The following is a 15,203-nucleotide window of genomic DNA, read 5'->3' on the forward strand; positions in this document are numbered from 1 at the left end:
ACGCGGCGTCCCTCCGCACGCAGGCCTTACGTTCAGACGGGGAATGTCGAGGCATTGTATGGCCTGTGGAAGTACCTTGGCTCTCAGCGTTTGTCTCTCTTCCTTTCTCCCCACGCGGCTGTTGCTGTTGTATCCGAAGACGAAAAGCAAGGATGCCAAAGACAAAGAGAAACCGAGCCGACATCAGTTTGTCCCCGGAACCTTCTCTGGGGTTCTCCAGTGTTCCGTTTGTGATAAAACGCTCCTGGGGAAGGAGTCATCCCAGTGTTCCAGTAAGTCTGTGGGCTCAGTGTGTGCTGTCCCTGCATTTTGCCTCCCCAGACAGTCAGCTCCAGGAGAATAGGGCCGTTCCTTTTCTTTTAAGTTTTATTTATTTCAGAGGGAGAGAGAGAGGCTTCAGCAGACTCCGTGCTGAGTGTGGAGCCTGACGCGGGTCCCAACCTGAGCCCAAACCGAGTCAGGTGCTCACCTGCTGGCACCGCCCAGAGACCCCAAGGCCAGGGCCATTGGGAAGCAGGGTTCCATGAACCGTCGTTGTAGCGCCGCCCGTGTGATCTAACAGCTTACAGAGCAGGGACCCTGTGGACAGCTCCGGGGCTCTATGTGCTCTAGTGACGGCCCCCGGGGCCCGGCCCGCCTGTGTCACTGACTGCTTGGTGTGCCTACCTGGCTGTCGCAGCAGCCTCTCAAAGGTTGCATGGCCAGAACGCAGCTTGGCTTCCCTGTCCTGCGGCCCCATCGTCCCGCGTGGCAGCCGTGTTGCCCAGGCAGACGTGCACGGTGACATCTGGGGGCCGTCCGTAGGTGTCCCTGCCTCTTGCATCCCCATGCAGCCTGCCAGCCGTCCTCTTAGCTTGGGCTTCGGACCGCGTTGGCCGGCCTGCCCTGCTGCCCACGTCACCCGGGGCTGAGGTCGCCATCTCAATAGCCTCTAGCCTGCTTCCCTGTACTTTCACCAGACGGCACAGTTCTGAAAACACCTGCTGTCGGAACGTCAGGGGCTGAGGGCATCCTGGGTCCCGGAGCACCTGGCTTCCTGTCAGCCCCCGGGGAGGCCGAGGCCCCACGACGGCCACCAGGCCCCGTCGCCCCTGCGGGCCTGACCCCTTGCCCTCACCCCTGCCTGGCACCTGGCGCCTTTGCTGTTCCCTCCTGCTGGCCGGGCTCCGGCCTGCCCCCCCCTGCCTCCCAGGCCTCCCTGGGCCCGCTCCCGCCTGCCACTCCCCCAGCCCCGTGTGCTCCGTGGCACTCTCGGGCCACCATCTGTCACCGGCCCGTGCCCGCAGCAGCCCATTCGGGGGCCTCAGCACCTGGGGACCTGTCGTCTGCAGGCCCCACGAGACAGCAGCCCACAGGCCCTGGGCCACCCGCCTGGGCTCACAAGCGGCTCCCCCCACCCGGCCAGGCCGGTGGCCCTTCCATGTCGCCCCGGTCGGCGCCTTCACCCCTTGGCTGCCCTCGTCCGGAGGGCGTCTGCCGCTGCCCTTGTTGCAGCGCCCACTGGGAGCGGCCACAGCCGCTGGGGGCCTCCCTCCCAGTTCCCCGGGCCGAGCCCCCGTGGAAGCGCAGTGGGCCCCACACCCGGCGCCCCGGCCTGCGCACCTCACTCCCTCCCCCTTCGCCTGCTCCGTGTCCTGCGGCCTCCCGACCTTTACCTGCTCAGTAGCCCTTGGGGACCGCGACGGTCGGTGATGCTCTGTGACCCCGCGGCAGCCGCGACAGAGCCCAGCCCGCGGGCTGCCACTGCCGGGCAGTTACGGACGGCCACGGACCCGGGCGGGGGCTGTGGTGTGGCGCAGAGCCACGGGGCGTCGGGCGGGCGCAGGCCTGGGAAGGGACCCCCACAGGGAGGCTGTGCTGAGCTTTGAAAACAGTCATTTTCTTCAAGATTTTATTTATTCATGAGAGACACAGAGAGAGGGAGAGACCCAGGCAGAGGGAGAAGCAGGCTCCATGCAGGGAGCCTGATGCGAGACTCGATCCCGGGACCCCGGGGTCATGACCCAACCTGAAGGCAGATGCTCCACCACTGAGCCACCCAGGTGCTCCAAAAATAGTCATTATTATTATTTTTTTAAATGCAGTAGGACTCCTAAAAGACAAAAAGTTTAAGGAAAATTTTAAAATCATCCAAAAATCTTACAAACTACAGAAGATGGCTATTCGTATTTTCATGGAGTCCGTTCTAATTATTAAAAAGCTGGCTGTTTATACTGATGTTTTATTGGATTTGAAATACGTTTACTCCTTATTGTACATTTAAGAATTTCCCAATTTTTTTTTCACTACAAAAATGTGGTAAGGGGCATCCCTGTACATATAATGCTATCCACATCTATCTCTCTTTTTAAAGATTTTTTATTTGTTTGAGAGTGAGAGTGCAAGCTGTGGGGAGGGGACTCTCTGCTGAGGGAGGACCCCCGCCCCGGGCCCGGTCCCCGCCCCTGGCAGTCAGGGCTCAGTCTCAGGACTGACATCGTGACCTGCGTGGAGATCGAGTCAGATGCCTGACCAGCTGAGCCACCCAGGTGCCCCCCGCACTGTCCTCGTCTTCAATTACCTTACGTTCTAACATCAGTATATGTTACATGTCTCCTTTAACCCACAGTTGTTTGGGTTTTTTTTTTAAAGATTTTATTTATTGGAGAGAAGATGGGGGAAGAGCGGGAGAGCACAGGTGTCAGAGAGGGGGAAGCAGGTTCCCCTCCACCAGGGAGCCGACGTGGGGCTGATCCAGGCCCAGGGATCGGGACCCCGGCCAACGGCAGCTGCTTAACTGGCTGAGCCCCCCCAGGCACCCCTAACCTACAGTTTTTTCACAAGTTTTACGATTTACAGTTTTTAAGAAGAGGAGTGTTGGAGGTTTAAACCTTGGTTATTCATTTTTTTTTTTTTTTTCACGGAGCAGGAGATTTTGACATGTATAAGCTCAGCTGTTATTAGTAAATCTTAGGCGTGTATTTTTGTATATGAGGGTTACTATTTCTAATCTTAAAAACATATAAAAACATAGGTATTCAAAATTCTGATGCTTGCATTCTTTTCCGTGAAAGCCTGATTTGCGAGGCTTTTTTTGGTTTTTGCTTTTACAAATACTGTATTTCTATGAAATTATTTTTGTTTATAAATAGATTTCACTGCTTATATTCAGGTGTTACATTATTTGGTGCACAGGAGTTCGCAAATCACAGCTTTACTGTGAATTTAGCTTTCATAAACATAAAATCACCCTTTTAATTTGTTGCCTTTGGCATTGCTTTTTACCTTGTCTAAATTAATATTCCTCTTGCTTTCCTTTTCTTTGCATTTTCCCTATTTCTGTATTTTTTTAATTTTTAATTTTTTAAATTTGGGGCAGGTGTCTTTAATTTAGTTATAGTTAATCCCATTGAGAGATAGTTTTGTAGCAAAGACTTTTTAAAATTGTTTACACTTTTATAGCTGTCAACTATCTTGTAGTTCTTTGCTCTTTTCCTGGATGTCTGATTTATCTATTTATAGATAAAAAACGTGTTTTTATGTGCTTAGGGATTTGGCAAGATAAGCTCTTGTAATATTGACTAGTGGTAATTCTTAAAGCTTATACTTGAATATTCTTAAATTTCTCTTACATTTACCCTTTTTGCCCCTAGACTCTATTGGTAGACTAGATTATTAAATTACTACTTTTATGTTGTATGTTTAATCTTTAAAGAATAGTGTCCCATTTCAAGAATAATTTGATATTTGTATTCAGTTCTCTGTCTCTGCTTACAGAGATCTTTTAGATATGATTCTTTGTTTAGTGGGTTTTACTGATTTCCTCTCCTTTTCTTTTCTTTTTAAAAATAAAGCTGATTGATTCTTGAACTTTTTATCTCGATTCTGCTCTTATAGTTTGAGTAGGAGTTCAGGTAAATCTTTTTTTCAAAAGGATTGTTGGAGTGATCTGTTTTCTGAAATGTTGTATATCTAAGGAGGAGGCATATTTTTGCTTCCTTCTTTCACACACACAAAAAAAAGACTTACCTGGCTAAATAAATTCCTAGGCCAAAACCTTTGCCCCAAAGACCCTGTGAACGCTGGTCGGTGAATTTTGGGCAGTGACTATTACAAGAGAAAAGTTTGGGGCCTGTCTGACCTTATTTCTTTGTTGGTGACCTGCTTTTTTCTGTCTAGATGCTTGAGAGCTTAAAATTTTTCAATCATACAGATATTGTCAGAGTGTCTACAGAATAGATATCGTTTAATTCCTAGAAAACAGTGAGACCTTTTGATTTTTGCCTTTTCTTGTTCTTTTTTAGCTCAGTGAAAGTTTTTGTCAGTTGTAGCTTTGACTCTTGGCTTCTGATGTAATTTTTTTGATTTCTTCCTTGGAGAAGTATGGTCTATATTACCTTTTTGGTGTGACATCTTCTATTTTATAATTATACCCTCCTTTTTTTTCTATATTTGGGATGGAATCTTTCAAGTTTTATTTCCCAGTGCTGCTTTGATATTTTTGTTGAATTGATTCTTCTCAGTTCGACCCAAGTTCTGCTTTCTTGTCCCACAAAGCTCCATCGCCCTCTCATCGTGCTGGACTGTTGTCAGGTCCTCTTCTCCCTTCATGGCCTTTGAGTCCTATTTTATGTCTATTTTGTGTCCCTGAGGGGAAACACATTTCAAACATCTAAGTTTTTCTTCTCTGTTTCTTCTCTGATGATTTAATAATCATCCAGTGGCTTCATTTTCCTATGAGTTTTCAGTCTAACTTTGTGGTATCTTATAGTTTCTACCTTTTTTTCCCCCTCATTCACTTGTCCTGGAAGGAGGAGAGAGCAATCTGATTTCCACGTTTGCCAGCAGGACCAGTACGTCAGGATAATCCTGACCTCTGTTCATTGACCATTGAGGTATTGGCTAAAATGCCTCTGGAGACTCCAGTGGGAGGAAGTTGGGCCCACTTCTCAGTGGGTTATGGGCACTTTTCCAGGGTGGCTGGGATGGACCTAAATGGGACTTTCTACCCACCAGGAAGGATTCTTTCTAATGAAGAGTGTGATAAGTCACAGGCTCCTCCCTCTGCAGTGTGTGTGGTTGGTGGGACGAGAGGGTCACGGTGGGTAGGGTGGAGGCTGGCAGGGAGGGAGGGCAGGAGGGCAGAAAGCGGTCTCCGGACACAGGGGCAGCTTCCTGTGAGGATAGCCTGCATCTCTGAACCAGCGGGCAGAAGGGGGCAGACAAGCTCTTCCCTTCTTGGAGTGAAACTGAAGCCACGTGTTTTGTGGCATAAGACAAGCAAGTGGCCAACTTGTCTCTTGGAATGCGGCTGCCTGTGGTTGGCGGCAAGTCCTCCTGGAGCCTGACTCCAGGAAAAGCTCTTTTCAGCATCGTTGTGGCTTTGCTTTCTTTCTTTCCATCCTGCAAGGCATTGTACCTGGTAGGGAGTGGGCCATTGCCACCAGCCAGATGTCAGAAGTCCCTTGCAGTGTAGGGCACGTGGTGGTAAATGAGTTCCCAGGCGGACGCAGGAGTGTGCATCGTGCGTAATTGCAGGCTTCATCACTGGTAAGACTCGGCGCAGAAGGGGAAAGATACCTCCAAGGAAATGAAAATATGAACCATGTGCTTGTGCTCAAGTCGTGAGGCTACATGTGACTTAGTTATTTTTCCTTCTGTTTCCCCAATATTTTTATGTGCCACTTTTACGATGACCAGTAAAAGCACCATGTCACCTTACTCATTTTTTGTCTTGCAGACTGTAATGCAAACGTCCACAAGGGTTGTAAGGACGCTGCACCTCCGTGTACCAAGGTGATCTGTCATTTGTTTTACATGGGCATTTGTAGCTTTGTTGCTTCCTTGTCATCTGTTTAGGTTTTTGTTCTTTTATTACTGTATAGATTTGTTTCTAAAGTAATCATTATAGTGATTAAAAAAATCACATGTTCAAAGTGCATAGTTATTTCCTGGAACTGTACACTCTTCGGAAATAGGAAAAGCTCAGATGTGGCCACCTGTGTTATAAGGTACAAGTAGGTCAGTGTCTCTGTTGAGAACTGCTAGGTTTACAGTGTAGACCTCAAGCACATCCGTATGAAGTCTAGAGCAGTAATTCTCAAACATCAGCAAATGTCAGCATCACCTGGAAGACCTGTTAAAACTAGATTTCTGGGCCCCATTCTCATAATTTCTGATCCAGTACAGTTGGGGTGGGGTCCGAGAATTTGTATTTCTATCAAGCTCCCAGGTGGTACTGCTGTCTTGGGACCACACTGTGAGGCCCACTGGAATAAGGGACTGGGCTCTGAGTTTGGGATCCATCACATCTATTTGTTTCCTACTCTAACGTCATGTCAGAAATGTGAGTGAGTGAGGTGATGATGCTTCAGAGAGAATCTTAGGGGTCTCGCATCTCTGTGCCAATTGAAACCCACAGCGTGCCCGGTCACACAGTTGAGGGTAGTGTTTCAATACCCACGGGTGTTGTGGATCCTAGGCAGGAGGGTTGGTGAGAAGGAGGAGGAATGAGTAGGAGGAAGGCTGTGCCGACAGGAGCTCCTCCCTCAGTCTCGGTCTGGACTCCTGAGTTGGAGATTTCTGCTTCCCAAAGACTTTGAATAAAGCCAGGATATTCACGATGCGTGTTCACGAGGCATGCCTGCATTACAGCTTGCACGTCTCATTATCCCAACATTTTTGTCTTTGGTGCATTTAATGTCTTTTCCTCTAAATTCTTTTTTGTTTGAATTAAGATCCCAAAAACAATATACATGAGAACCCTGTGTAAGTGGGTGAGCCCTTTTTTTATTTTAGCCAGATGGAATTTAATCTTATTTTACATGTTTCTAATGTTCTTTACCAGAAATTCCAGGAGAAATATAACAAGAACAAACCGCAGACCATCCTTGGAAGTAAGTGACGTGGAAATGACAATTTCATGCCTACTGTACTTTTCTTCCAAGGCGTAATACCTGCTCCTTTTGTTTTCTCGTTTGTCCAAATGTTTCTTCTTTCCTTACACGTGATTAGTATAATATTTAATTATACAAGGAGGTCAAGGATGGTATGAACTTCTATGCCAGCCTAGTAGCCTTAGTGCTAGGTGTACTATATGATCTTTTATTTTAGAGAGGACTATGGGGGGATGTGTTAGGATATTGCCTCAATTCTACTTGATAACATAGTGTAATGGGCACTATTGATTTAATAGCAACCTTTGAGGGAAAAGAAAACATGACATTAAGCATACACGACTTTGTTTTCCTAGCATTAACACGTTCTTAACTATACACATACCTATCACGTGCTTCTTCAGAATCAGAGTTAGGGACAAAACCCTAAGGTTTGGAGTCTCCAGGCCCTGATGTCCATTATTATAGTGACCTGGTCCTGCTTATTAGCTGGGCCTGAAGCTGTGATCTCATCGCCTCCTTTAGGATGACAATGAAACTTCAAGGCACACTGCTGTTTTTCTCCATATGGTTAAATTTGGTGCTTCTGTTTTTCCTTGAATTATATATTGCTTAATACGAAGCAGTATTTCTTTTTTTTTTAAAGATAGATTTATTTATTTATTTATTTATTTATTTGAGAGAGAGAGAGAGAGAGAGAGAGAGAGAGAGAGAGGCAGAGACACAGGAGGAGGGAGAAGCAGGCTCCATGCAGAGAGCCCAACGTGGGACTCGATCCCCAGTCTCCAGGATCAGGCCCTGGGCCAAAGGCAGGCGCTAAACCGCTGAGCCACCCAGGGATCCCCGAAGCAATATTTCTTACAACTCACTGGCAGCCTTTGCCAGTAGTTGACATCACACGCAAGAACCAGGGACCATCATCTCCTAAGTCTGAAAATCTTTCCGTTTGTTGTGAGAGGCTGCAATTTGTTCTGCCTCAAACATTGTGTTGCCTGCCATTTTTAAGTTTAAGTTTGTGGTCACTTTTCCTTCGAATCTCTGACAGAGTGACCAGGTTTCCAGAACCACTTGAATCGGGACAGTACAGTAGGCAGATCCACGGTGATGTGTGATTGGGGTGTGATGTCATACAGGTTAAGCTAGTGCAAATAATCACACCTGTGACACCGTGGACACCCCTGCTTGGACAGAAGTCCCTTTGACTGTAGTTGTCAGGCACTTTTCAACTGCATAAGGTTAAACATGACAATAAAAGGATCTTAAAATTGACACAACTCCTTCTCTTTACTCTGCAAGTTGTGAAAATAAAACTGAATCATCGTGTCTAAAATCCCTTGTAGTACCCCAGGGTTCCGTGTTACGTATTCATTCTCCTCTGCTCTATCTACAATACTGTGGGACTGAGACATTTTCCGAGGGTTGTATAAGGTGCACATCCAACGTAAAAGCATTTTATGCCCGTAACAATTTAGAAGAAAATGTTCAGAAGACATTTAGGAGAAACCAGGAAGGTGCTGAAGCACCCTATAGTGTTCAGTATGTGAGAGGGAGGGGCTCAGCTTGACCGGCAGGTTTCGTTTGCCTCAAATTGTCACCCTGTAAAGAACAGACTCCCCAGCGTCATTCCAATCCACTGACCTGCTCTGTGTGTGTGTGCATATGTGCATGATTGTTGGTACGTACAATATGCATTCTACTAATAGTGCTAATAACACCTTGCGTCTATTTAAAGCCGCTGTAAGGAGCACAAGCAGTGGTTTATGGGAAAGCTCTCTCAGTGTTTCCCCATTCCATTTTCTTGCGTGAGCCCAGCCACCCACAGTCTCCAAGTGGATCTGCTGATGCAGGCCTGCTGCATGGGGATCAGGAGGGGGTGACATGGAAGGGACATTTGGAGCAGGTGTCAGGATGTGGCCAGGAGACTGGTGTCAAGGCTGGGCCTGCGATGTATTAGAAGCAGCCCTTGAGTGTTCTGTTTCTTGGCTTTTGAGTGACTTTTGTAATTACTGCCCTCTGTGAAAACCGCATGAAGCACCCATTGTGATTTCCAGACTCTTCATTTCGAGACATCCCGCAACCCAGTCTCTCCTTGCACCCTTCTTCCTCCATGCCTATCGGATTGCCCACTGGGAGAAAAGAAGCTTCTGCCCAGGCCCATCCCTTGTCCAGAAGTGTTCCAGGCACTGCCTTGGAAAGGTAAGGCTTGGTGTGCTTTCTCCTAACACCCAGAGCCACTGTGGGAGCTGATGGTCCTCCCTCTTTCCCTCCAGCTTCAGAAGATCGGGGCTATCCCTGGAGTCTGAGAGTGACGGGAACAGCTGGAGAAGCAGGTCTCATTCCGATGAGCTGTTACAGTCCATGGGCTCTTCTCCCTCCACGGAATCCTTCTTAATGGAAGGTGAGGAGAAGACATGTTTGTTTGTGAGGATTTGCCAGGAGGAATTTTTCCCAAAGGATCAAACATATACTCTCTTTGGTGTTGATTGGTTGTTTTTTTTTTTTTTTTTTTTAATAATTCTGTTTCATGGCAACTTTTTGGTATAAAGTTTTTTTTTTTTTTTGATAAAAGAATAAAAATTTAGCCTCAGTGAATATTGCCAGGTAGTGGCCAAGGATATATTAAATAGACTTGTGGCATAAAGATAAGAGAATGAAATGCACTGTGTGCATGTTACTGTTTAAAAGGGTTTTCGAGCTACTGATGGGGGCACCTGGTTGAGCATCTGCCTTTGATTTCAGCTCAGGGAGTGACCCCCAGGTCCCAGGATCGAGTCCCACGTCGGGCTCCTTGCAGGGAGCCTGCTTCTCCCTCTGCCTGTGTCTTTGCCTCTCTCTGTGTTTCTCATGAATAAATTAATACATAAAATCCTTTTTAAAAATTTTTTCAATAGAATTTTGTTTATTCATGAGAGACACACAGAGAGAGGCAGAGACACAGGCAGAGGGAGAAGCAGACTCCCTGCAGGGAGCTGGATGTGGGACTCAACCCAGGTCTCCAGGATCAGGCCCTGGGCTGAAGGTGGCACTAAACTGCTGAGCCATCTGGGCTGCCCACATAAAATCTTTAAAAAAAAAAAAAAGAACTGATGAATTGGAATAGGGATCATATGTTAAAATACAAACTTCACTTAGTTAAGCTGGGCTTGCCGAGACTTCTGAGATCTGTATGCCCACCTGTTGCCCCTACTTCTAGGGACTAAAAGCATTTTTTTAAAGCATATTTTGTAAGATAGGATTTAACCTGGGGAACTGCGCATTGTATCCAAGCTGTATCAGTAAGTGAGGGAGGACCGAAGGAAAGGGGAGCAGCAACAAGAGAAAGGCCTGGACTCTGCTCCAGGAATCCACTGCTTTTATTTTCAACTCAAGTCTTTGAATCCATCGTCATCTCACACTGGCTCCTCTGAGCCGGACTCCCTCTGAGGAGTGCTGTTTGGGCAAACAGGATTTAGTTTTCCTGGAAGGAGTATATGTGTGTGATGGCAAACGCTGTCAAAAAAATCTCTACTCAGCTGTGCCTGGAGCCCTAGTGCCCTGCTTTCTTGTTTGTGTTAAGGACAGCAAGCCAAGTCAAGAGCAAATCAAGTGGAGAAGTACGAAATTCAGGTTTGAGTAGACACTGCAGAGTAACCTGGGGCAAAAGAGACTGTGTGTTTGAGGTCCTGTAGGCATATTGTGCATTCTGAAGGTTACCAAAGATTACAAAAACAAAATAGAGCACGTCAAAACAAACAAAAGAATCTTGAGATGTCTTGTTATTGTCGTCGTGTGTTTGGACGTAGTCATCATCACTGTTTTAATGATTCTTTGCTTTCATGCGAGCTGCCTCGATTTGGACCCTTTCACCAGTTTGGTTTTTGGGTGTCTCTGTTCCATATCAACCGCATTTGGGGTTAGTTGTTTCTGGGTTCAAAGCAGGTTTATTTTGTGAGATGAATCCGTGGACGTGGGTACTTTGGAAGGTGTTTGTTCGTGGTACCCCATTCCTGGCTTTTGTGTTCTACACGCACACTAGATGTCGTGGACTCTTCTCTATGGAGTGACCTCAGCAGTGACGCCCAGGAGTTGGAAGCAGAATCCTGGAGTCTGGTGGTGGACCCCTCCTTTTGCAATAAGCAGGAGAAAGATGTCATCAAAAGACAGGATGTCATTTTCGGTAAGCATTGAAAATATGCTCTCAGGCCGAAGCAGGGTGGTGGGGGGAAAGAGCATGGAGCTTGCAGTCCTCCAGGCCCGGGTTCAGATCTCCATTCTGTTCCTTGCTGGTCGCTTGATCTCAGACAAGTGGTTTAATTCACCTGGATCTTAGTTTTTCTGATGGTCACGTTTAAAACGCGAGACTTGATCGAGGCGTTCTCTGTATGTGGTACAAGGCAAATTTTATTCCTCAGATCCTTTTCAAGTTTACTTACACGTGGCCTGTACTTCTTTTACTGTAAGAATCACAGTGAATTTTCCCATGCTGTAATGCAAGGCAGCTGGGCATCCGGGTATGTAGCTCTGCAGGTTGCCCCATGCACCTGCGGGCACCCCTCACTAGACCCGGCGGATGGGCCGCACCTGGGTCACAGCAACATGAGCCTGAGTTCCATAGTTGTCGCTGTGAATTTCAACTCTCAGATTTTACTGTTTCAAACAGTTGGGAGCAGAGGCAATCTGAATTAGGGGAAGTTAGTTAAATGACAGATGAGTTACAGAAAAATAAAGCTTAAACCATTTAAAAATACAAAGTGGTTCCTCAGAAGTCATTCCCAGAAGGTACCCTACTTTAAAGATGGGGCTAGCTCTTCCTCTTTTTTTTTTTTTTTTTTTTTTTTACCAATTCTTTGTATGCGATATGGGTCCCAAAGTCTGGTGGCGACGGATTCTTTCTCACCTGTGTCAGGTTGGTGGTGGTTATGCAGGTCAGGAGCATGGTTTGAAATCTGTCCGGGGCTGTATAGGTAGGAAGATGCTGTCCCTTTTACTTCTCTTGCAGTTTATATTATAATTTTTCTTTGTTTACTTATTAATTTCATACATTAAAAATATAATCTAGCCCATTTGGGATGATTTATCATGTGCAGTTGTTCACAGCATAGACTTTGGGGTCACAGGGGCTTGTAATCCAGAGAAAATCCCTCCCTCTCTCTTCATTGTCTTTAAGGATGAGGAAAATGATTCCTATTTTTGGGCTCATAATGGATAATTAGATAAAAGGATTAAATGAACTGATTTTAATAAGTGCTTTTAGTGCACAGTCGGTACAAAAAACATGATCAGAAATAATATTTTGGAGCTTGTGGGTTGAAGAGACTTTTGTGTATGATAAAATAATAAAGCTACGTTTACATTTGTTTACCCTCCATGGCTAATATTTCAGAGTCTTCCTCCCTGAGTCTGGAAATACTCACTAATCTCCAGCTGTACTTACGGTGCTCCCACAAATCATGAATTATTTCCTCTGATGCATTTTTATAATGGAAATAGAATTCACATGCCACAGAATTCACCCCGTGACAGTGTGCACTTTGGTAGGTTTTAGTACGTTCCTGGAGTTGTCCAACCATCATCCACTATCCAATTCCAGAGCATTTGCCTTCCTCCAAAAAGAACCCTGTGCCCTTAGCACACCCTCCCCATGTGCCCCCCGCCAGCCCTGGTGCCCGTGCACCTGCTTGTCCCTGTGGATTCTCCGACCCTGGGGATTTGGCACCAGCGGAGTCATACCATATGTGGCAGGCTCCTTCTCCTTAGTGTAGTCTTCACAGTTCATCCACGTCGTTTATCAGTACTTCATTCCTTTTTGAGGCTGTATGTCGTTTCACTGTGAATATACCATGTTTTGCTTAATCATCAGTTAATGTTAATGGTCATTTTGGACTATTTCCACCCTGGGGGAGGTCACATCATGACTTTCTGTTTAGCCATGGGAACAACTGCCAGATGACTTTCCAACGCAGCTGCACCACTTTACACCCCCACCAGTGACGTACTGGGGATTTTGCTTTGTCCGCATCCTTACCAACACATTTTTATTGTCTTCCCTTTTTATTACAGTTAGCCTCATGTGTGCAAAGTGACTTTGGGTTTGATTTGCATTTTCCTGCGAGCTAATGCTATTAGTGTGCTTATTGGTCATTCGTATATCTCTTTGGAGAAACACCTGTTCAAATATTTTGCCCATAGTAAAGTGGGTTTTTTGGTTCGTTTTTGTCTTTTTACTGTTGAGTTATAACACTTGTTTTAATACTCTGGATGCAAGTCCCTTATGAGATATTTTTCTTGCATTAAAAAAAATTTCAGTCCTTTTACTGGAAATGCCAGCATTACTCTTCCCATAGAAGCTTAGTAATTAGTATCATTGGCAGCTGCACTTTATTAAACATTGATATTTGAAAACCAAGCTTGTTGAAAAACATCTGATTGTATGTTTCTTGCCATATTTAAATTACCTGTAGTCCTACAGGTAATCCTACAACCTGTAGTCCTTGCTGTAGTCCTATGACCTGATACGCGTTTTCCTTGAACACCTCCGTTTTTGAGAAACTCTCTTTCCATAGACATTGCATGTAATTTTAGTAATCCATGCTAAGAGCTGAAATTCCTCTCCCCTAGTTTCTGTCTGTTGACTCCATCCATGTAAGAAGTCTCCTCTCTGTCCCTGGGCTGGCCCTTGGCTGCTACCACGCAGCTGGCCCACTGCCCTCTTTCACTTTTTCCTCTTTTGATGAAGACTGTTACTTGCTTGGAGGTTTAGAATGAGCTGTCTACTAGCTTTGGGCGCTCAGTTTATTCAGCTGGGAGTACAGATAAGATCTACTTACTCGGATCTGAGAAATAAGTAATGTATACTATCCGACAAATATTAGCACCTCTTGTGTGCCAGGCATTCAGTCTGGAAACCAGGGAAATAACAGCGAACAAAATGTGCACATTTCCTGCTCTCGTGAACTTACTTTGTTGTAGGGAGACAGCGTACATGACCTACGTACAGTGTAGTACAGGGTATGTGTAGAGTACATAGCAGAATGTAGGTACTGATACGTGCTGAGAAGGAAAATAGAATAGTAGGCTGTATCAAACAGGGGCACAAGGGTTTTAAATGTCAGGGCACACAGGGGAGACATAAGAGACAAATAATATTTGAAGAGACCTGGAGGACTTTGGGAAGGAGACCGATGGGTTTGGGAAGAAACCATCTCAGGGTGAAATAAGTCAATCGGAGAAGGACAAACATTATATGGCCTCATTCATTCGGGGAATATAAAAAATAGTGAAAGGGAATAAAGGGGAAAGGAGAAAAAATGAGTGGGAACTATCAGAAAGGGAGACAGAACGTGAGAGACTCCTAACTGTGGGAAACGAACTAGGGGTGGTGGGAGGGGAGGTGGACGGGGGGGTGGGGGTGACTGGGTGATGGGCACTGAGGGGGGCACTTGATGGGATGAGCACTTGGTGTTATGCTATATGTTGGCAAATTGAACACCAATAAAAAATAAATTTATAAAAAAAAAAAAAAGAAAGAAACCGTCTCAGGCCGTTGGAACAGCAAGTGTGGAGGCCTTCGAGTAGTAGCTTACTTCCCCCCATTCCTTGGGCTGCCTTTTCACGTTACGCCCAATGTCTGTTGATCATCACACTCTGTTTCCTCCTGGAGAAAAGGAAATCAGTGCTGACTCTTGTAGTGAAAGAGTATCATCGTTCATAAATGTCCCCCCCCCTTTTTTTTTTAGTTTGTATAATGTTTGGGGTTTAGCCACTAACGGAGGTCACTGGAGTACTTAGCCATTAAAGCTTGTTTCTGCGCGTGTGTTTCAGAGCTTATGCAAACAGAGATGCATCATATCCAGACCCTGCTCATCATGTCTGAGATCTTCAGGAAAGGAATGAAGGAGGAGCTGCAGCTTGATCACAGCACCGTGGATAAAATCTTTCCCTGCTTAGATGAGTTACTTGAAATCCACAGGCATTTCTTTTATAGTATGAAGGAGCGAAGGCAGGAGTCCTGTGCTGGTGGTGACAGGAATTTTGTCATCAGCCGAATTGGAGATATTCTAGTACAGCAGGTAAGAGGGATGTGAAGGGCCTAACCTCAAACACCCAAAGGTTTGCAGACACTCTACAATGTTAAGAGCCTATGAAATAAGTCAGTCGGAGAAAGACAAACACTATGTGGTCTCATTCATTTGGGGAATATAAAAAATAGTGAAAGGGAATAAAGGGGAAAGGAGAGAAAATGAGTGGGAAATATCAGAAAGGGAGACAAAACATGAAAGACTCCTAACTGTGGGAAACGAACTAGGGTTGGTGGAAGGGGAGGTGGGCGGGGGGTGGGGGTGACTGGGT

General features: G+C 45.8%; 1 protein-coding gene across 18 annotated transcripts in view; it reads left to right on the top strand.

The window, feature by feature from the left end:
- The window catches only part of ARHGEF28 (Rho guanine nucleotide exchange factor 28), a 288,520-nt gene that overhangs the window by 207,462 nt on the left and 65,855 nt on the right, over positions 1-15,203 (top strand). For all 18 annotated transcript variants that reach the window (XR_013380085.1, XR_013380084.1, XM_077898173.1 and 15 more), the window contains 7 exons: positions 140-272; positions 5,720-5,775; positions 6,827-6,875; positions 8,927-9,071; positions 9,146-9,273; positions 10,891-11,031; positions 14,676-14,923. Coding sequence is in view for 16 of the 18 variants with exons in the window: in XM_077898173.1 (XP_077754299.1) it covers positions 140-272; positions 5,720-5,775; positions 6,827-6,875; positions 8,927-9,071; positions 9,146-9,273; positions 10,891-11,031; positions 14,676-14,923 (900 nt within the window). In the remaining 2 variants the exon portion in view is untranslated. The remainder of the gene's footprint in view (positions 1-139; positions 273-5,719; positions 5,776-6,826; positions 6,876-8,926; positions 9,072-9,145; positions 9,274-10,890; positions 11,032-14,675; positions 14,924-15,203) is intronic.

The sequence above is a fragment of the Canis aureus genome, chromosome 5 (assembly GCF_053574225.1).
Source record: "Canis aureus isolate CA01 chromosome 5, VMU_Caureus_v.1.0, whole genome shotgun sequence".
Taxonomy (NCBI): Eukaryota; Metazoa; Chordata; class Mammalia; order Carnivora; family Canidae; genus Canis; species Canis aureus.